We start from the raw sequence: 22,915 nt of genomic DNA on the forward strand, positions 1-22,915 counted from the left end.
TTCAACACAGCCTAACTATAGGCCTACATGTGCGTCGCAAATTCAACACAGCCTAACTATACACAGATACATGTGCGTTGCAAATTCAATACAGCCTAACTATACATGTGCGTTGCTGCCTAACTATACATGTGCGTCGCAAATTCAACACAGCCTAACTATACATGTGCGTTGCTGCCTAACTATACATGTGCGTTGCAAATTCAATACACAATACAGCCTAACATTACCCAAGGGGTGTCACTTCATTGCCACACACTTTTTTCGATCGCCAAAAATGCACCTAGCATGCATCGAAATCGGTAAATTCGACGTAGGGTCAAAGCACATTAGTCTTTCTCAATAATACTCAACATTTTTACCTCTTACCGCTTTGACCCTACGTCGAATTTTACCGATTTCGATGCATGCTAGGTGCATTTTTGGCGATCGAAAAAAAGTGTGTGGCAATGAAGTGACACCCCTTGGGAATGTTTAAAGTATTCCGCATGACGTTGAACAAACCAATCGAGTGCAGTAATACTTTCCTTGTGGACTGTAACAAAAGTAGTCCGAATGACAGTGAACCAACGAATCTCCACTAAGTTTCCAGTGACATTGGATACTGAACCTGAGTTCTTACGAACTTTTCAAATGTGAAGCTAAAGTTAGACAAACATTGCTGGTTTTAGAAAACTCAATCAGGCATAACGTTCTTTACAGACTATCTTTGTTGGTAAAAAAAGTACTCTGCATGGTAGAGAACAAATGTCCACGAAGGTTCCATTGACATTAGAAAAAACAAAAACTATCAAAGTTCTTAGAATCTCTTGTCTAATTGCTTTTGTATGCAGGTTTGTAGGGACGACCCGATTCAGATTTGTTGAAATTATGATAAAACTTGCATACTTATATTTTTGATGATTTTTTGCAGTTTTTTATCAAACAAAATGCGTGTCTGGACAGGTAAGCTATTTTTAAATGCTAGTAGTACTCAGGCAAAGTGCGAAAGCAGTCGCAAGCGGCCCTGATGTATGCTGATGGTCATAGGTTGGACTTTCCTATCCATATCCTATCCATATATATCCAGTATTTCCTTAACTGACAAAGCCGCCACACTTACCTTAATTATCTTAAATATCACAGCAGTATAATATTGGTCGCTTTTCTAATGTTTGTTTGTGATTTGTGACAGCGAGTATGTAAGTGCAAGTGCTCCATGAACTCTACAGCAGTGTGGAGGAATTTCAGTCAGAAATATTGTAACAATTTAACTCAGTTATTGAACCACTCTTTTTCGAGAGTGGGGATTTGGCCAAGTGGTTCTGTCTGTTGCTTCTCCACTAGGTGACTGGCTGCCATATGTTGTGAGTTCAAACCCAATTGAAAACCATATTTCCAATGTGTTTGTTCAATACATTAACTGTAATTTATTGGTCTTTCTTTGAGATGATGAATCACTTTGTACATGTCTCTGTTTCAAGGTCTTCAAGGTATTTCTCTATTTCAGTATTTTCATATCTATGTACAGACATTGCAGCATTACTGTTTACAAAGAAACCATGGCAGATTTCAGCTACAGATCTCCTGTCTTTTCCCTCATTTTGAAACACTAAAATTGGCTTTTCAAGTGTTATATTGCTTTCTTATTTTTATTAATAATTTGTATCGGGATTTCAAAGTCATTTGGTGTGAGAAAGCTGGCAAAGGACCTACAGGCTCAGTTGACAAGCCAAGTAGATTTAGGTACATGTATCATCGAAATAATCTCTACTTATAGAAGGTGCAGAATTCCTAAAAATATCGTAATTATGGTAACCAGAATTTTTTATAAAATTGAGATACACATTGAGGGATGATCAACCTGTTGTGGTCACAATACTTCCTTTCTTTTTGTTTCTTTGATGTGCGATAAAAAAGAATGTCTCACAGCTTTTAAGATGAAAATTTATTTCATAAAATTATTTCATTTTACAAATTTACAAAAAGAGACTGGATTTTGTCACAGGCAATGTGTGAAAAAATTTACAGTAATGTTTCATGATGCCTTAACTTCACATTCAAAATTTGAAAGTAATCTTACTCTTGCAGTAGAATGGGAGCTCAAGGTATCAGTTTTTTTACAATGAAAATATCTCAGTTAAATGATTTTGCACTTGAAAATTTGATAAATGGAATGAACCCTGTCAAATCACCATGAATCTAGTAAATAATACCTGTCAGTAAACATCGATTTCCGGAGAGTACATTTCTTAGATGACATTCACCAAATTACTTGGACAAATATGTCAGTGTTTTTTCTATCTAACCAGCACTTTATTTTGGATACCACAACAAGTTTGGGCCAAAGTCAATAGAAGTTCCAATGTGCATTCATTATTGACAATATGAATCTCTACGTCTCTTCTTACATAAACTTAAGTTTGGTTATGAAAGTGGGCAAGTTTAAATCCATACCTCCGAGGTTGTTCTGTAATTTTTCTTCATAAATGTAGAGATTTTCTTTGATCACAATTCAAAGTATGATGTAAATCCTCTGAACACATCACTCCAACATCATACTTGGTTATGTCCCCTTGTCTAACAATTTTTCTGAATTCTGTAATATTTTTGCGAAAATTGTATAGATGAGCTATCACCTCAATCAATATACAACTTTTACTTTTGAGACAGTGATAATGAAAGATTAACAATCTTCAACCTGACAGGACTTTCGTGCGTTTATATGAGTGTGCATTTTATCATATGATCAGTTCTTTATTCCGCTGGAATTTCAGTCATTCAGCAAGTCTTGACATCTGAACAGTTCATATCGTACGTAAGATGGTCTCAGTCTTTCCAGGATTCCCATATCACAACTTTGCCTCCATGTGACTTTGGTGCAACAGAGGTTTGAGATATGTATCGTAGGAGTGGTGAACCTATACAACAAAAAATCCATACTTACTCAGTACAGCCTGTGTTGGCAGCATTCTCAGTAAAATCAACAGTTAAGTCACAGTAAAATTAATATAAACACTTCCAAATTTGATCACCTCGTTCATATGTGACAGCTTCTTGCTGTTTCAATATGGCATATTTTTGACTTTGTCAAAAAACTGAATAGATAGATAGAGAAAGTACTGCTATGTTAAGTTGTTGACTAGCTATGGTTTACAGACATGTCTTTCTCTCAATGTATGCAGTGCTACTTCCTCTTTTCTTTGTTGCTCTCTCTCTCTCTCTCTCAATACAACACTACAGGTTTTATTTCACAGTGGGGAAATAATGGTCAGTCAGTGGTAAAAAGTAAACCTTCACCCTTTAACGCAGATATTCCTGTTTATGGATCCCCATATCAACTAGAAAAAAACCTGAAATGTCCCACAGGCTAGAGTTGAAGGATGGAAACAAGCCAGGTACCAAATATCAATATTTCTCACCTCAGTCTGATTGAGTGGTGACTCCTTGGCCCATTTATACAAGTTCTCATAGACATTCCCATCATATCTACCAAGTATGGATCCTAACATCTCATCCGGAATATCAAAGGCATCTACCAAGGCAACAGCATTGGGACGAATCACTGCAAGCAATGCAGCTACTTGGTTTGTTACCATGGAAATCTGCTCCCCAGACATGTAGCCATCCTATCAGAGAGATGATATGTTGCTAAGTACTAAGTGACGAGTTACCTAATGATATGCAAAGTATCTTACACCATCAGTTACATCCACATTTGAAATATTTAGATGTGCTGTAGCAATGATGATAAGTGTGTGTGTGTGTGTGTGCTATAAAGGTACACATCTTCGTTCAATAGACAGTACTGCTGAATTTCAAAAAGTGAATCAGGAACTGGTTTGTGTTCTTATCAATTTGACAAAAAATACAGGTTATGACCAACAACATCCAACATTATTCAATAAAGGGTGTGAGTCAGGAAAAACTACTTGGTTCATTTGCATATCAGTTGTGTACACCTGGCTCCACTTCTTGCACACTGCTTATTGCAAATGTTGAAATGCAACATACACAGACCTCTGTATTCATCCACAATGTAGGGCAATATTGAACTATAAATACCTGTAACAAGTCACCAGCGTTGTTTTCAATACCATATAAGGCATAGAGCTGACACAGACTGGTCAATACATCTCTCAGAGGCTGTGACATTTCTGTTGATTGCAGATACTGTACAAAGTTCATAACAGTGTAGTAATGACAGTGTGCCTGCAATACAGAAATCACATTGGTTATAAATGAAATTTAACTGTGTTCTATTTTCATTGGTATTTATGTGATATTTATATGTCCAAGCTACCGTATCTACTCAGTGGTTTTTGAATAGATGCCATGGACAGATAGCCAGACATACATGTACATTCACACAAACAGACAGAAACTGGATTTTCGACCTATCAGATAAGTTCCCATTGTTATATATACATATGAAAAAATCAGAAAAAATATTGGTGTATGTATCAATATAAAGAGTTGAGATACAGACACAATGTCAATCAAAGAAAGAAAACCTTGATTCACTCACGTCTGCTGCTTTAATGAGAACCATGTGACTTTCATTCCAGGCCACATGCTGTGGCTTGCCAGAAAGCAGACAGGCCTGCAGTTGTTCAGCAGCTTCGTTCACGAGTCTATTGAACAGAAAAGAGATATCATGCATTTAGGTCAAATTTAACCCTATCACAGCCATAGTTTGGCCCAATCCCATTGTTTTCTACTGAAAAGTTGGACTTCTACACAAAGAAACGGAGGTAAAAGGGTTTACCCTTTCACCCAGTGTACCCTCAATAGTGGTCTCACCTTCATTAGACAACAATAAAGTTGTTACAAGATTACATGTTGGTACTGATCACCTTCAATCACTGGTCTTTTGTCCAGAAAACGTAAAATATACACAATAGTAGTTTAACAAGAATTCAGTCTATTACTTTTATTTGGGTAATTTCTCAAAATTTTATGATCCCTAAATTGTACCGATGATTTCCAGGAGATATTGGCCAATACTTGGCTGTATCTTTATTTGGACCAGACATTTATTTTCCACAGAGAAAACCACCTCGAATTCTGGGAAACCACCTACAAATACAATATAGCATTTGGGGAAAAGAATAATTACCAAGTCATATTGATTTATCGACAGCTTTGAGATGTATCTGGATTTTAATTGGTTAAACGTGTATTGGAAATTGCTATTGTGCATTGTGTTAGCCATGTTGAATGGTTGACAGGAATTTCATAAAACAAGCACATATTCATGATAAATTATCAGTATTTCCTAACCTGTGTGCCCTGTGTCTGTAGGCATTCACCAAGACCTCCAGATCCAGTATGTCATTTTCAGATTTTGCTGGACACTTGGATTCTGGTTTGGCTGTCAGGTAGGCAATAGAATGTGGTAATTTCTCACCAGATGCAGCCTTGGCAACACACTTTACAAGATACCTGCAGATAGAGCAATGGAAAATTACCAAGTCGATATTCTCAAAAAAAGCAATATTGTCACTGACTGTAATGTACCATGCATGCAAAATAACATCTGCATTACATGACCAAAAAATTCAGATGTTAAAAATGTGATACAGTGTACTAGTAGTAGACAACTTTATGATAACACAGGTACTAAGTATATGACGACTGCATTCATCTTTCAGTGATGTCACTATGGTACATTATCATTGGCATATCTATGGCAACACGTATTTGTAAACAATAATGGTCAACTCTGTCTTACTTCCAGAAGGAACTTCATCAGTTGTAAGAGGGAACACCGTTGTTATGGAAACACCCATTGCAACAGTCTTTCATTACCTTGCTGTCTGCAGCATGAGTACGCTATATTCTCCTTCCACTGTTACTAAAGCAGTAGCACCACTATAAATTCGAGGAAAGCCACTGGCTTGGGAGTAACCATGGCCGCCACATGACAAACGCAGCACCTCTAACCCCATACTTGTAGCAAGGCTGGAGAATGCCTTCATACCAGCAGACAAGCCATGTAACTGTGGCAAAATAGCAATACATGTAATTCACATTGACGTTTTGCAGGGAAATCAGTCCATTCAATTTTTTCCTTCACAGCAATGTTTTGTTCATATGAAACGTAACTAAAACACACTCAGGTCTACGGTCTTATTGCCTCCATTTTATTGAAAAATAAATTTGGGATATTTTATATTGTAAATTGTTAAATTGCTTTGCTGCTATTGATAGGAATAAAGATACAAGAGACACAAACTCACCTCCTGCAAACTGGAAATATCACCAGCCCTAACATCAGCTTGAATCTGATCACATCGTGTGCGAATATTGTGAGCAGCAAATCTGAATGCATATGTTGCCGCCAATTGTGGAAACAGTTTCAACTGCTGAGACTGGTAATCAATAATCTGTGGTTCTTCACCACTGTGGGTGACATAAAATACACACATTCTTTCATGTTAAAACATTGGTGTTTTGAGTCTTCAATTAATTTTCCTATATTTGCAAGTGAATAAAAATATAAACTTTTGACGACAGAATTCTACTTCTCATATTGTTGATCTTCACCAACAATCATTCTTGCTCTTTTAAGGGGAAGTTCACCAAGGCTGATTTTTACATATGTGCTAGCTTTGGGGTCAGTTATTCCGGAAAAGCCATAACTCTGGCGATTTTTTTACAAAAACCAACAAAAATACTACCAGAAGTTGCAGTTGGCATTGTTATTTATGTTCACACCAGGCTGTGCGTATTTCTATAACTATTGTTTATGTGATGCAAATACACACAGCCTAGTGTGAATGTGAGAGAGTGGACAATGCCATACCCATCAGAAGATGGTCCCTGCCATATCACATGATGAAAGTGTCAAGCTTGGTACTTTTCCCTCATGATGCAAAATACATTGCCCTGAACTGTAACTTCTGGCACTACTTTTGTCCATTTTTGTAATAAATTGCTTTATATACGGCAAAAAATGGCTTTTTCGGAATAACACAGAAAGTGTTAATAAATAATGTAAATATCTGCCTCGCTGAACTTTCAGGGGTGAGCAAATCCATTTTGAATCCAGTGGTCCCCGGACCAGTAGCAAAAACAATTCAGTGGTCCTGCAACTTGGTCTGGTGGTCCTCCTTTCCCCCCATTTTTTTGTAAATTGTAATAAATAAAATCACGAGCATAATCAACATTCGCTTTAATTTCAATAAAAATCAAGCGTAGTGATGTTGGGGTGATGTATTTCTATTGTCCTGATGCGCGTTGCGCTTCCGTTATACTGTTTATTCGCGTAAAGAGATTATCGCAACTTGGTCTAACATTAGCATAAATGATGACACCATTTTTACCTGACATGCAATGAACTAAAGGACAATTCGCATGCGTACATAGGCTGTGTTTCGTATTTACACGTGCTGGTTGCGTTTGACTGGACTACACTTGCAGTCAACACCAATGTAATCATTACGACCATGACCATGACAAGACATCGATTTCAACACCATTTCAGAGGAACTGAGTGAAGAGGTCTAAAGTGTTCCGATTGTATAACTTTAAGTTTAAGTTAAAACGAAGTTCACATGCCCCGTCCGTGAAAACGAGTGCATAAGTGCATGGAGCCAGCGGTTTTCGAGGACATAGGAAGGACATCGAAACAAAAATGACCTTTCTTAATGTAAATTTTCCTATTCGTAGTGGCATTGTTTTACAGCTACCGGGAGACCTGTGTGACACATCAAGCACTTGGCTCGATAGGGCTTCATGACACGCCAGAAAAATCGCAATGGGGTTTGAATCAAAACAATATTTTTCATGTAAAATTCCCGCCAATGGATACGTTTGATCACAAAAATTGCGTCGTCAGTTAGTGTTACAAGTACCAAATCAAGAAAATCTACCTTAAAATACCATGTAGTACGCAAGGCACAGCGAGCAGAAAAGATTTCAAAGAATCGATCATCGACTCTGCGAGGGTCGCAAAAAAAATTGCGTTCGACCGAGTTTGGGTCATCTGCTTTTCTATTCTTTATACTTTGATTTGCAGTTATTGAATCGCTAAAATAAGTTGAAATTGCTTTCAATCAGATAAATAGGTCCCAATCGAACTTATTTGACCAGTCATCAAAACGAAAACCATGAATATTTGGACTCTTCACACAACAAGAATACAGATCGTCAGTGGACGCCTTTTTCTAAATTGCGGAGCAAAGCATTACACAATAAACTATCAGTTTGCGTCTCATTATAAACCTTTATTCAAAAACTGGGTTCGTCAGTTTAATTTTACGTATACTTAATCACAAGAACAGACATCAGAATGAAACAGACCGTCATAATTTTGCAGTGTAGAGCGAACAAAAATTCATGTTCTCCTGACACATTATGAAAGACGCAATTCAATGAAAATGACCTAAACGCGATAGCGTAATCAAACGCCGATTTAGCGCTGAAAATCGATTAGGAATAAAAAGATCACCCACTTTCCTTATCAAGAAATATTGCTTATTGAGAATACACTGACGTTTCAAAGTAGCTGTATACTTTACGGCCGATTCAGGCTAGTTTCTTCGTCAAAGACGACACCACCGTACCCACTCTTTGAGGGGACGCTACAGCTGGTGTGACGTCATCAACAGCGAACGCCAGCGCAACGTGCATCCTACCAGCTAATCTCCTCGTTCGCACATTTTGACAACAGCGTTTCCCGACCGATTGGTGGAGGGACTGTGTTTCCACATTGTCGCTGGACTATTTTGCCAGCTGTTTTCTGACAAAATCATATCTCAAATGATTAGCTATAGTCATTCAAAGACCCTGCTCTTTATGCAGAACAAAGTTGACTCAATGCAGCAGACGATCGACCACTGCTGTGTGAGCTCTATTCAATTACTGTACTGTCTATAGAAACAGCATGATCGGCAACTACAAGTCAATTCAGCAATACTGGGTACCCCTATTGACCCTGTTGCGTGAAAGATGATGTAAGTGGCAGTGGAAGTCACCTGATACCAAATATGACCCGAGAATGATGGCAGTGCAGGACTGGCAACGTTGTGTACACGCTTGCGGGTATCGGATTGCGCACTTTGCTATCTTTTTGTATCTGTTTTTTTTTTTATTGGTCCGTCGGACCAGACAAAGTGGAAAACTAATGGTCCGCGGCAAAAAATCGATGGTCCCGGACCTCGGACCACTGGATTTGCTCACCCCTGACTTTCCCTTTAATGATGTTGTTCTGGTGGAATACATTGATGTATTTATGTCATGAAAACTTATCACATAATTACATTTTAGGAAGGTAAACAGTTCAAGCTAGATCGATATATTCTGTGAGACACTGAAATACATCAAAATATTCTTTGTTAATCTCTGTAAGATGGTTGAAGTCATTTAAAAAGCACTCTAAATAGAGTGACTAAATTTCACCTTAATGATGATTGTTGCTTATTGTCTCTTAATAAATAATATAAGTTGTCACATGAATTTGGTGTTTCAATGTGTATTTGACAGTACAATCCTTTTATGTGATGGTCAGGTAAATGTTGGCGTTTCAGTGGATATTGGAATGTACAACATAAACCACTTCAAAGTGAATATCTATGGCTACTGATAGAATAGGTTCTACAAGTACATGTACATTACAAGACTGCTAATATTACACATGCTAAATCTTTGTGGTGAACATGGTACATCAAATCTGACAAAGCATGGAATGTGAAATAGCTGGACCAAACACTTTGCCATAAATCACATAAATACATAACACTTCATAAATTGTTAGAAAGTAAAAGATTTAAATACACCTGTTCCTTACAAGGCAAGTGATATATACAGTCCTGGTACTGGACTTAGTTTGTTTGAATTGGGCTCACTATAGAAGTGGCAATAAAAGAGAATTACATTAGGACTTTTTTGAGTTTGTTCTGTTTATACACTTACCAAACAAAACATCATAATGTCCACTTGAAGAAAGGATAGTCACAGACACCAGGTTGCCATGGAAAACTAAAAATCATGAATTAAAATTTGATGATAAGAAAATTATCACTTACCCTGGAGTTAACTCAGTCTGTCTTCTTACACAGCTATATCTTGTTGCTATGGTGCAGCCAGAAGACAATGACCCTGCTGCCATGGCAACCATGGAGACCCTTGTCAAAACCATCCCCGCATAGACCATCTTGTCACTGATTGGAGGATGATATGTCCCATCTGGATCAATCTATTAACATACAATATTAAAAGACTGATATATTGTTGTGCAAGTACACTACTGTAAAGTTGTAATTAACAATTTGATTGTAATCACTCTTCTTACGAAAGTTACTCAGAATTTCTTCTTAAATGGGGTCAATGTTCACACAAAATAATTTTTCAGGATGACGTCATTGTTGAGTATTTTTTAATACTTGTTTAATATTTATATTACAACAACAAACTATTATATGAGTAAGTTCTTCTGGCGAAATCTGACAAACAAACAAAATTTAATGACACGACCTTCTTACACTCATTCAACAACGTTACTATCGCTTTGAGAAAAACCTTGAAATTTGAAACCTTGAAAACTTGAACAGAGGGGAACCCTAGGATGTCCTAAATGGTTCTGTTGTTACCAATTGAATGTACACGGTACATTTAATTTGCTTAGGCAAATTTCTATCATGATTGAGTGCCACAGCCCCCATAAAAAATTGTTGATCACAGCTGAAACGTAAAGCATAATGGCAAGATCAATATCATCATGGTTGAAAATGCAGTGTCTCAGCTTGTGATGCTACAATACCCAACACAGAACCCTATAGGGTAGATCATCTTTTGTACATGTGGACTTGTTGACAAACATAAATTAATATTTTTTGTGCAAAAATTTGTTTATGGCCATAGAGTGCAAAGACAAAAGTATTAACATTTATCAAAGTGTTCTATAAAATGTGTTAAGGTCAATGACCATGAAATCATTGTTTTGAGTACATAGTGGAATGACATTGAATGTTTGTGCAGATGAAGAATTAGACACTCTCTAGAGTGGCATGCAAACCAGACCAACAGCATGTACAACCAGTAAGATATGCATATGTAAGTAGGCTAATCATTAATGCACTTATTTTATTGATAAAAAAACATGACCTTCTTGAAATGTCAGCCATTAGTATTAAATGAGTAAAATTCTGAAAAATGTGCAATCTTTAAAAATGATTCTGACATGCATTAAGTAATTGAGCATTTGTTAAATCATCAGTAACATAGGGGATCAATTTCAGGCCTGGTTAGGTTTGTCGTTGTAATCCTGGTGGTTCCTTTTCACTCACTCCATTTTTCCCAGCATGCATCATTACTCTGACATTACCTTGGCATATTTCGACAAGAGGTTTTCTCTTGGAATCCTAACGTTGTCAAATCTACAGAAACCATTGTCGTTACCGCTCATGTCCATTTTTGGACCAATGTCACCTGTTGTGATACCTACAAGAAACACATGCACAGAAATACCAATCAATCTTTACATTGTTTTCATGTTGCCACAAACAATAATCCTTGTGCAAAATTTCAATTTGTTCTTGTTCATTATTATCTCTAACTGTTTATAAATAATTACAATGATCTGAATATTTCCGCATAGACCCTAGAGAAAAACGTTTTATCGAAGGTCTATGATTTCTGTAAGAGAATATTACACATTGCTTATTAAAGGGGCAGTCCTCAAGCCCTCCTTCTCATGCTAATTCTCCTGGCCTATTTATATGGTGTAAGACAATTGTTTTAAAGGCAAAGCTGATAACACACTCGCCCTAATATTAATAACAAATTAACACCTGTTTAAACAAAACAATACAATACACATGAACATCTCTATAACCACACACCCCTATAAATGACAATGACATGGATTATTTTTGCAATGTAAAACTTTTTAGATGGTGAAGACCAAAGGCACATGCATTTTCAAGCAGATGTTCTTTGTTCAATAAAGAAATGATCAGATTGATTATCCAGTTGGACATGACCTTTGAACTGATAAAAATCACGTCTAACAGATTTGAGATGGCCTGTGGTGTACTTGTTTGGCATAGAGGAAATCAGTCTTACAGCAAGATACTTGATGACGTCTTCAGTCAGAAACAGTCATCACAGAGTGGACGTTTTGTAAAGTGATAAGTCTGGCTTGTGATTACTATATGTACTTTTGGTGATTCAAAGGTTGTTTAATTTCTGGGTTGGAGTTTGTGTAGCCATCTGTTTCTAGGTTCTACAGTGTTGGCAATCACTGAGAATGAATTGGTACACTTCAAGTATTACTTTCATTTTAAATTCACCACTTTGTGAACAAATTCATCATTTTGTAAACAAATACACCACTTTGTAAACAAATTCACCACTTTGTAAACAAATACATCACTTTGTAAACAAATACTGTACCTGGTAAGAGTTCATGATTGTCAAATCTTCTCAGCTGCACAATGAATGCATGCAGACCATATTTCTTCCCTTGCGAATATAACTGGGCCATCAATATGCAACAGTTTACTGAGCGGCCCACTACAAAAAGAAAAGTAATTCTTCAATCAAAATACATGGATACCAAGACATATCTCCATTCACAAATGGGAAAGTTCTGTGACATGATGTAATCTTGTGAAAATGCTAGAAACATGTTAAACGTACAGACCACAGACATGACACATCTACAATGTTATCTCAAATTGCTATACATCTACACATACAGTGTACAGAAATGTGAGAGAAAACTAACTTTGAGATATGTATGATGAGCACGCACAAGTAGATAGTGCTGTTCAAACAACTCAGTCTCTAAAGACACAATAAACTGACAGTGGAACAAATTCTTTGATGTTCGTATATTTTATTAAAGATCTACATTAGAAGTGCGATTTCATTTCTTTGTACAGCATAATTTTGACATAAATTGTGATAAAACACTTACAAAATCCAGGCCACCATTTTGTGGAAGTCAGTGTCGGCGAGTTGATGATAAATTCTTGGGTACTGGGGTCATAGGTCGCAGTTGTCTCCAAACCACGGATAAATGTACCTGAGAGGCAAACCACATTTGTCTCAGATCAGTGTTTGCAAATTCACACTGCTGTATGTTGTCTTTTGCAATTCTTACCCTCTCATCAGCAGATCATGATTTGAAAAACATTTTTTCAAGATATTTTGGTTAAATTTTAATATTATTCTATCTGCTTTATTATATTGTGCTGGTAATATTTCTATATCATTGGATTGTGTTGGCAGACAGTACATTGCATACCTGGTGACTCAGGGAATAAATGATAACGAAGTAAGTTTGTTGGTGAATTGCCAAAATCTGACAAATACTATTACAAATCTTATGTATTTCATATATATACATATATATGTGTATAAAATAAAAACTTACAATTCCACGAATGACATGTACAAATTGAAAAAGTTTTTTTCAAAGGGCAGGTGCAACTTAGTTTCTCAATTTAAAAAGAGAGAGCAGTTTGAGTTCAGGAGGAGAGTGGATGGAAGCACACTTGTTTGTTGTAAATGTTGACCATAATTTGGTACCAATATATTAGGCGAGAAAAAAAATGTCTGTTCAACGAGCCCAACTGACCCAGATTTGGTTCAATTAACAAATTTCTATTTTTTTGTAAAATATTTTCACATGCAATACCCCTCATTTATGGCTGCAGACAGCAATATCAGAGCATTGCATCTAATATTCAACATGGCTTCTGCCGCACTCAAGTTGTACTTGTCTGTGACCATCATTCAAAATTGACAAAAAGCATGTTGATTCCTTGCAGTTGTAGGACTTTACATGTACATCAAAAATGACGTTTGTTGTTGTGGTGCAATGAAAATAACTATGGATGGTGGAGAGAGTAAACTCAATTGTCAAAGTCCATCAGGTTTTTTGACCAAGACTGCCATTAATTTTGCTGTGGGTGGTTCAATGTACATGTGGATACTTGGAAAGTTAATGACACTCTGATTGCAAATAAGACGAAGACATCAGACTAGACATCTTCTATGTTATTCAGCCAATAAATGACAGCAAGGGCTGTCAGTATCACCCTTTGAATGCTGTAATTTTCTCCTGCCAAAATTTTAGTGCAAAATTTTACCAATTCTTATGAATTTTTCTGTAATTTTGTGATAATTTTGGACCAAATGGATGTCACATTTCATTGGCTACAGTTTTTTCTCAAAGTTTTGGCAAAAATCTGAGAAAAGTTGACAGGGGTTTATTTTATGAAGGGGACAAAAATAGACTTTGGCACTCAAAGGGTTAAAATAAGGATAGGAAAATCTTGTTGGAACTTTTTATAGGCTCATAGCTGTATATTTTGATGAATTTTTCACTATTTTTGTTATTAATATTCATTACATTTTCTCACTATACTCCCTAGCATGTTGAGATACACAGTATTCAGTTTGTCAACTCAGCCTGTACATGTAAAAACTGCATTGTTATTGTTGACAAGTGAACTCCAGTCTAACCTAGAATTCTGATTTTAACGATAAAGACACTGTGTTGACAAGCTAAATAGTATATGTTTAAACATTCTTTGCGGAGTAGAACTGGACTCGCCATTGTCATACAAAACAAAAATTAGCGAAAGACATCGTCCAAAGTTAGCGAAAGACATCGTCCAAAGTCATATGTAAACTTGATGGTTGTATTTGCGCTGTCCTTCCACAATTTATGCAGCAACTTTGGCTAAAAGATTTATTTTGTGTCTGGAAACCTGTTTATATTTTGGAAGTCATGAAATTGTACAAAGTTCAAACAGTATTTTCCTATTTTTTGTCATGGATTAAATAAAACAAAATCTCTTAAAGTGATTGGCTCTTCACAATGTACAGTCATAGAGAGAAAGTAATGACCCAGCGACCTCTTGCCTCTCATATTCATACTTGTATAAAACAACTGTATAAGCTATTTTATATAAAATAGAATGAAACTGAACATGTAATTTGGCAATTGCGTTGATTGCGATTTCAAGTTTGTTACTAAATATGGCTGCAGGTGTGTAACTTTGGACAATGCTGCTTAAAATTCAGACAAATTTTGTTGTGGAATGTGCAGCTGTTGTTGCAGCTTGTAGTCTAAGCCATAAATTCATACGAATTAGTGTGACTATTGTAACACTGCCAGGTTTTATTTTCATGGTTTATGCAGAAAAAGCGGAAAAATATTTATTTATGCATATTAATGAGAGAGAACAGTGACGTCATTTGCAATCAGCGTTATTGGTTTTACGACAGAATGGAAAGCCTAGTGCATGTTTTCCAACACTTTATTCACTTACCATGTCCTAATTCTGTCTGTAGGTACGTGCCAATGATTTCATAATTCATTGCCTTTTGCAGCCATTTCCTTTTCTGAGTTTCATCAGCTTGTGTCTGTAGCATTGGTATCATCATCAGATCATGGATTGCAAATATACTGCCGTCTCCGCGAAGGGAAGCCCTTATTGAAGAAGATACCACAATGTAACACAATATATTCCACTTATGCATCACATTGGTGACACCATGGTAATGGTCTTGCTGATCATTGAGAATTAACTCCAAAAAAATATAAACAAACATTTGAAGTGATTTGGAATGGCAGTTCTTCTTGTCAGTTATAAAGTTTCATATGGTTTGAAAATTTTGCAAGCATTTACATATCTTTACTACCTGATCATAAGCATCAACTGCCTGAACAGCCAGCAAGCGAAAACTTAAAACAGTATTTATCATAACACTGTCAAGTTTGATCTGACGACTGAACAAATTTCATGAGCACAGAATATTAAAATTTTCCTTACAATACACAAATATGTATCAATATTCAACTAAACAAGTTGACTATAACTTGTAAGTATAGAGTATGCTGTAATGTCACCAATCATGCAGTCAATCACGCATAAATATAAATTGAAACCCCAATAGCTGCATCTTTTTGAATTTGTTTGGATAGGATGGTTTGAAATCAAATGCAACTCATGTAAAAATGCTTACCACAGTGAAACAACAGAACATTTTTCAAATGTTAGCGAAGAATGTACGACTTAGGTTTAGCAAATTTTTTTAGTTGCAACCGAAGTGTGGCTGCCAGAAGTAAACACGCAAGCACTGCAACTGTATCCATCACCATTTTCAAAGACAACATAGCTTAATAACAGGAATAAAAACTTCTCTCTGAAGTTTGAATGATATTTTTGTTGTAAGTAAAAATACACATTAAATGGAACTTTAAGTAGTTGAGAGGAAGGGTAATCCTCTGTGGACATTCAAAACTCAAAGTGCATATCTTTACATAATTCTCACCCCTTATAAATAAGTTGGTCTGAAGGATCTGTCAGATTCAACTCCTTCATTTTCTTCACTAAAATGACAGATCTCCTGACAACACTGGAATATACTTCATCCCGTGTCAGAAAGGATGGGTCTGTTTCTGCCAGGTCAGGATCATTCAAAGCCAGGTATTCTGGAAGTAAGTGAGGCAAAGGTTTATGTTGGAAAATTAATGTTATCAGCTGATCAATATTTTGATGGATAGTGATATTTTCTGAGAGCACTGACCGCATTGTTGTACTCTTGTACAAAGAGTTACTTCTATCGTTTTAATTTTAAGACAGTTCCTAAAAGCACTGCATTTTAATTTCGGAAACTTAATTACTCTGTTGAGTCCCTGGAGTCCACAAGTTGGTTTAAGTTTAAGAGTGCAGTAAACTTAACCCTTCAAACATAACATATCAACAGTAGCATATGGGAATTTTAATTTTCCACACATTTATGTATTAGCTTCAGGAGCTGGAAATTCATGAATTTAGTGAGTTAAAAACAGACCTCGATTCTACACTTACAAGATGAGGAAAATTTGAAAAAAAAATGTTTTCTCAGCAAAAGCTATTGCGGTTTCTTGGTGACATTTCTTTTAAAGCTGTCACATTACTCGACTCCGTGGGTCAAAGTTCGTCCGGACACTTAGAGTTCTATGCAAATACTGGACAGTTCGTTCAACTCTGGACTCTGCGATCGAGGGTCCATGACCACTGTATTATTTTACCGGTGTTACTTTCCCTCTAAACTCACTGTTATACTTATAGCACGTTTTCATTGAGATATATGGCCGGTATCTTTCCCTATCTTTATTCCGGACGGGAATTCTGCTCAATACAAAGGCGCCAGCGACGAGACTTCTACATCTGTGTCGACACTCTGTACACATTTGTTGGAAACAAAACCTGCTAAAATCACCTCAGCTATCCGAAACTACTTGGTGCATAAACGACCTTTAATAGCATTAGCTACCTCAAAAGGTTTATATTTTTCGGAGTTCAAGGATACGTAAGCGCCTGATAAAATGTATCGTACTCCTGAAATCTGAGTGAAGACTCATTTTCTAACAGTTACAGAGCAGATACTGTATGTGTATTCCCGGCCGTGTAGGAGGAAAGGCTGTATAATGTAGTGCACCTGCAAGTATAGCCAGCCTACGCGACACGGTGTGTAGGTAGCCCCTATGAAACCTTCTTCTGGATACACATTTTCGAAATGCATACTTACGGAGGTATCTTCTCCTCCTCGTTCGTTCAGAGCCCTTGTCGATGATATACGTAAGTTCTGCCGGATCAAAAGTTGCATTGTTTCTTTCCTTTTGCAAGTCGGGGTTTATACCCGCTCCCTGGTCGAACGCCATGTTGAACTTCGCTGGGTCATTGAACAAAGGTCATGTAACCTGACCCCGGGATCATGTGACATATAGGGAAGCCTGCCGTGCCGTGCAACCAAATCAGTGATCGCAGTCTCTCCGCATCACTATGACAATCAGCCCCGGTGGTGGCAGTCCCCGGGTTGGTGGGTACCCATGCGCGTTACCGAATTCACGGAAAAGGGGATGTTTTTCTTCAGTCATCTCGGAAATTCTAGGTCCGTGAAATCGTGAAAAAGGGGTACTTTTTCAGAGTAACCTCCAAGATTAGGGGTAGTCCTTTCATAATCTCCCTAGGACACTAAATCTGGTCTAGTCTCACTCACAAAGAAAATGAAAAACAGTACCGTACGTTTGTATGTACATATGACGTATACATGCCCATCACTTAGGGTCCATCTAAAATCTAAAATCACCTAAAATCAGGTGACGACAAACATTTGTGATGTATGTACATGTATACAAAGTCAACCTCCAGGGTCAACCCTGGAAGTCAACATACTAACCTCCTAGATTTCGAAAATAAGGGTATGTTTTTTACAGCTAATTTCTCCCAGATTTGCCACAAATAAGGGGTGTTTTTCTCAGAAATATTCTAGGAAAGGGGTACTTTTCAAACTTGGGTAACAAGCATGGGTACCCACCAACCCGGGGACTGCCACCGCCGGGCAATCAGCACACAATGCCGATGGCCATGCCCAACGATTGAAAGTAAACACAGATTTTCTCATTAAGAAAACCTAGCCCACCTTTGCCTCCCTTTTAGCCCACTATTTGGCACATATCTTACTGCAGGATAGTATTCAGAGTATCGAGGGGGGGGGCATCCTAGAGAGCCGTCATTATTTACAGCCTGGGGGTCGGAGGGATCTGAGAGCGGGTCACTCAAATAATTGAAAGCTACAGGGGGGGTCGCCTAAAATGTGGAGAGAAAGAAGGGGTTACTCAATTTTTGGTACAAAATTAATTAAAACACCTCTCACATTGCACCATTGCACATAGCAAATTTCTCAAAATTTTCTATGCTAGAAGGGGACAGCCTCCTCTCGTGCTCTCCCCCTTTGGCTGTTCTAACGGTTTTACTCAGTGAAAACAAACAAATTAAAAACATCTCTCAGATTGCACCCGACTGCACCATTGCACAAATCAATTTCTCAACTTCAAAATTGTCCGCGCAAGAGAATGGACACCTCCCTCTGACACTTCCCCCTCTGCCTCTCGCGTGTTCTCCCCCTGAACTTTCACATTCTGCCCTGTCAGATAAACCCTGTCATGATTCCCATCCAAATTAAACAATTCTACGTTGATCTCCTTTAAAAGGGGCTTGAAATCGCATTTCTTTGAGAGAGCTTTTTGATCTTTGTGTTCTTGTTCAGCGCCTTAGAACATCCTACCTCGAAATGGATTTTGGCGCTACATAAATGCCTTTGATTGATTGATTGATCGACTGATTTATTGATTAATTGATTAATTGATTGATTGATTGATTGCTTGATTCTATATAGATGGATACTGGTTATGGCGTGAGCTTTTACATCTATATTTTGTTGTGACTTTGAATTTACTTTTGTTATTGGTGTCAACTTTTATAACCGTCATGAGATAACCGACTACTACAATGCACAATCGTCTGGGGGTCAGTCAAAAACTGTACAGTGAACCACGAGACAGTCACGTGACAGTAAAAAAAGCCAGCTTCCCGGAAAGGCAATAAGCCCCGTTTCTTGACCAATGCAGCGGTTTTATTTGTGAACTTGATAAAAATTTTCAGAAACAGATGTTCCCAACGGAATCCTTGATTAGAAGGTTCAGCCATTAGATCCTCAGGGGAAAAGTGGTCAAAAGTTGGGGGGGAGAGCAAAAATTGCAGAAATGCTAGTTTTTGAGGGGAAAAAAACAATATTGACATGGCCTATCGAATAAGTTTTGAATATACTTTTGGTGAATGCGCATGCCGTGCGAAATGCGAATCAAACTGTCGAAGTTTTGAATGCAAAACTATTGTTTGTCACAATTCTGTCCAAAACCACTCCAATACTTCATTCCTCGGTGACGAGCGTCCGCTCCCTTGCCTAACTTTGTGGATTTACTTTCAGCTTTAACCATTCCTTAGACGAATGTACATATTTTGCATAGCAATTGAGCCTTCTTCACTGCTTCTTAGTTACCATAGTAACGGTGACGGAATATTAGAAAACCGAAAGAGACCAAACTATGAGAAAAGTTTTGACATATATATTTTATTTATTTTCAAATAACTTTTCATTGGTGCATATCATGAATATTAAATGAAGACTAAAATTGAAATATCAATAAATAATGTGCTGTTATAAATCAAGAAACACAATTTCATAAAGTCAGTAAATTAGATTAAATCTCTGTGTGTACCTCGCACAAGGTAAACACACAAAAGCAGTGAATAATTGGTAATTTCAGCATGTATTGACCATATTAATCAGCTTTTAAAGGCATTGAAATTCAATGTTAATAATTTTGGAGTTTGGATATAAGACTGTTTAGAGTATCGTGACTGCTGCCGGAGCTTGCAAGGACCCTATCTAGTTTGTTTGATACAATACGGCACTGAACACATCCATGTTGCCATAGTTTCCGTGGAGCAATTACTTTGTTAAATTTAGTAAAGCTCTAGGATGCCAGCAACCTGTGCATGCTACGGCACTAATCACTGCACGAGTTTTGTCAAAACGGTTTATGAAGTCAGGGCCAGTTTTGAAAAAAATACCAAGTTGCATAATTATTTAATCTCAGACCCGCAGGTCTATGACACAACAGTTATAATTATTACTTAGCGTTTCAAACACAGTGACAAAAACTTGCATTTAATACGCTTCATAAAATGGATAAAGAGTCTTCTTGCTGGGTTAAAAACAAAATCTGAAACGATTTTAAAAAGTTCTAGCTAACATAATTGACAGTATGAATTCGTACAATTGAAGGTGCGTCGTTATAGTGCGTAAATCTCGTCAAATGAAGAAACTTTATCACAAAATAGACAAGATATATTCTAAATTACGAAAACCAGCTTGCTCGACAATGCTAAACCTCTTCATTTCATTGGTTATTTCTGTGTATGTCTGAGTATTTTCACTTGTCTATTCTATATCTGTATACGATTCGTTGTTGTTGACTTCTCTACTCCAATGAAACCTTATGTTCGCAAGACTGTACAGACTTGTGTGATTAAATCAGCGGGAACAAAATCAATTATAATACTGGTTTACCTAGCGGTCACTTTCTGAAAAGAGTAAACGCAAAGATGCCGCATTACATTCACAAGTCTTCTCACACTGTCTCCCTATCAATTATTTAATTTGTAAATATTTGACTATAAGCAGTTCTTGTCTGAGTTCATAACGTATAAAAACTGAATGTAATGTAGAATTATTGCGTGTAGTCCTGTCGTCAGCCTTCTGTAACTCGATGAAAATTTATACCAATAAGTTGTTCCATTTAGATTCAAAGTTCTGGTAAAGAATATTGTCTTAAATACAAAATTAATCTACGAATTATGGTATTTAATATTAGAAAACCCATGTCTCGAAGTCATCAAAGGTGTCTATATTGCAGTCACATATTTGCATGGCAAAGACACGTTGGCTAATTAATGATCCAGCAGCCTTATAAATGTGGAGAATTTTTGCAAAAAGGTAATTCAGGTAAATATCTTCAGTGATTCTAGGAAATAAAAGTTTAAATAGAAGGAGGCGGAATTGTCCTTAATATTGATGATGTGGAGACTTACCATTTCTCGTGAAAGGAAATATTTGCTGCAGTTCCTTAGTCTACAATTTTCCCTGAAGATTTTTTGTATTGGGCTAAGGGACTGCAGCATAGGAAACAGAGACCTCCCAGGACGTTATGTCTGCCTGGTGACAATTTTCAGCGGCAGAATAATTGTTTTTATTGGTCGCAGCAATGCCCCCATCATTGGAATGGCGATACGTGTAAAACGAATATTAATTTAATCATTGCGGCATTCGCGAAATTCGTCCGCCATATTCTGTCGGGGGAGTTACACCAGCCTGACTACAGTATACACCATGATGGATTGACCTCTGGTTGCAATGATGACACGTGACAATCACGGGGTTTCAAAGGAAAAAAATCGAATGGTGGTGAATAAAAGTTACGAGCTAATTATAATAATAAATATATGTGGTAATGTTCCGTGTAAAACGGCTATAATTTATGTAAAACGTATTCAAAGAACTGTATGGTTATCAAGAATTCAACCAAAATTCATCATCGTAATCTTTCTTCTATCTTCTTTCAATGACTGTCGTTGAAATTATTTTCTAGCCACTTTCTGAAAAACAAAAATAAAAATAACAAGCTTTAGATTTGTTTGTGGATTTTCTCGCGAATACTGTTCCAGAATGTTTGTACTTGCAATCATATATTGTGTCATATACGAAACAATATGAATATTGGCTAACGAACAAAAAAAGTATAGTGTCCGATCTTGCCTTAGTTATTTAAAGCCATGGTTTCAGTTCAAAGCTTGACTGGATAGTGACTAATGTCTTTTAAGTCTATTATCAACAGACAACGGAACCGGCATCAAATCATCATCGTATTAGCAGGGCAGAACTACAGAGTTATTTTTGATGTATAAGAACTGAAAAGACCAAAAATTACAAGTACAGGCCCTGTTACCATAACTAAACACCGATATGTAAAGTAAGACGCCCATAGGCATATGTTACTATGGGAACACACTGTAATGCATGCAGAGCGAAGATAAGAACATCGATCTGGCAGCTACAAGATTGATCGTTTGCAAGTTGATCGACAATGGAAGTAATTATTTAGGGAATGCACCTCAGCACAGACATTCAGACTCTCGAACTTAAATAACTCTCTTCTGATCTACCACTTGTTGGGACTCATTTTAAAACTGTCGCAGTAAGAAAAAATTTCACCGTCTTAGATTTTCGACAATCCAAATTTTTATTTTGCTCCATAGAGTTAACACATGGAAGGCGGCCATTTTGAATTTCAAATATCGGTAAATTGTATTAGGTAATTTGTTTCTCTGGTACCAAAATTTGCACGGTGACCACTGATTTTCATTCTTGATTCAATGAGTGAGAGGTTCAAAGTTTCATTGAGAAAAGTTTGATCAGTTTAAGTCTTTTCACTTTCGAGGCGCATACTACCTCAATATTCATTGTACAAAAACTGGGTTGAGTGTCGCCATCGCTTAATACGACTTTAATAATTCATTCCATA

At 37.0% G+C, this 22,915-nt stretch overlaps 2 protein-coding genes across 5 annotated transcripts in view; both read right to left on the reverse strand.

The window, feature by feature from the left end:
- Positions 1-1,909: 1,909 nt before the first annotated feature.
- LOC139115139 (peroxisomal acyl-coenzyme A oxidase 1-like) lies at positions 1,910-17,741 on the reverse strand. Its single transcript, XM_070677049.1, has 14 exons — positions 17,518-17,741; positions 16,276-16,435; positions 15,270-15,430; positions 12,905-13,012; positions 12,379-12,498; positions 11,309-11,424; positions 10,011-10,180; positions 6,222-6,384; positions 5,791-5,981; positions 5,263-5,424; positions 4,508-4,613; positions 4,045-4,191; positions 3,402-3,608; positions 1,910-2,900 (listed from the first exon to the last, which is right to left on the reverse strand). The coding sequence occupies exons 1-14, from the start codon at positions 17,648-17,650 to the stop codon at positions 2,832-2,834; spliced, it is 2,013 nt and encodes a 670-aa protein (XP_070533150.1). The 5' UTR covers positions 17,651-17,741; the 3' UTR covers positions 1,910-2,831.
- Positions 17,742-19,882: 2,141 nt separating this feature from the next.
- The window catches only part of LOC139115137 (uncharacterized), a 37,918-nt gene continuing 34,885 nt past the window's right edge, over positions 19,883-22,915 (reverse strand). For all 4 annotated transcript variants that reach the window (XM_070677047.1, XM_070677044.1, XM_070677045.1 and 1 more), the window contains one exon: positions 19,883-21,989. In XM_070677047.1, the coding sequence (XP_070533148.1) occupies positions 21,979-21,989 (11 nt within the window). In that variant the 3' untranslated portion in view covers positions 19,883-21,978. The remainder of the gene's footprint in view (positions 21,990-22,915) is intronic.

The sequence above is a fragment of the Ptychodera flava genome, chromosome 17 (assembly GCF_041260155.1).
Source record: "Ptychodera flava strain L36383 chromosome 17, AS_Pfla_20210202, whole genome shotgun sequence".
Lineage (NCBI taxonomy): Eukaryota > Metazoa > Hemichordata > Enteropneusta > Ptychoderidae > Ptychodera > Ptychodera flava.

What these genes read in the sequence shown, in the direction of transcription:
- LOC139115139 (XM_070677049.1), bottom strand. Translation starts at nt 17,650, where the DNA reads ATGGCGTTCGACCAGGGAGCGGGTATAAACCCCGACTTGCAAAAGGAA. An exon ending in CAATCATGAACTCTTACCAG is followed by an intron (nt 11,425 to 12,378) that starts GTACAGTATTTG and finishes TGTTTCTTGTAG; the next exon opens with GTATCACAACAGGTGACATT. An exon ending in CTCATGCTGCAGACAGCAAG is followed by an intron (nt 5,425 to 5,790) that starts GTAATGAAAGAC and finishes CTCTATCTGCAG; the next exon opens with GTATCTTGTAAAGTGTGTTG.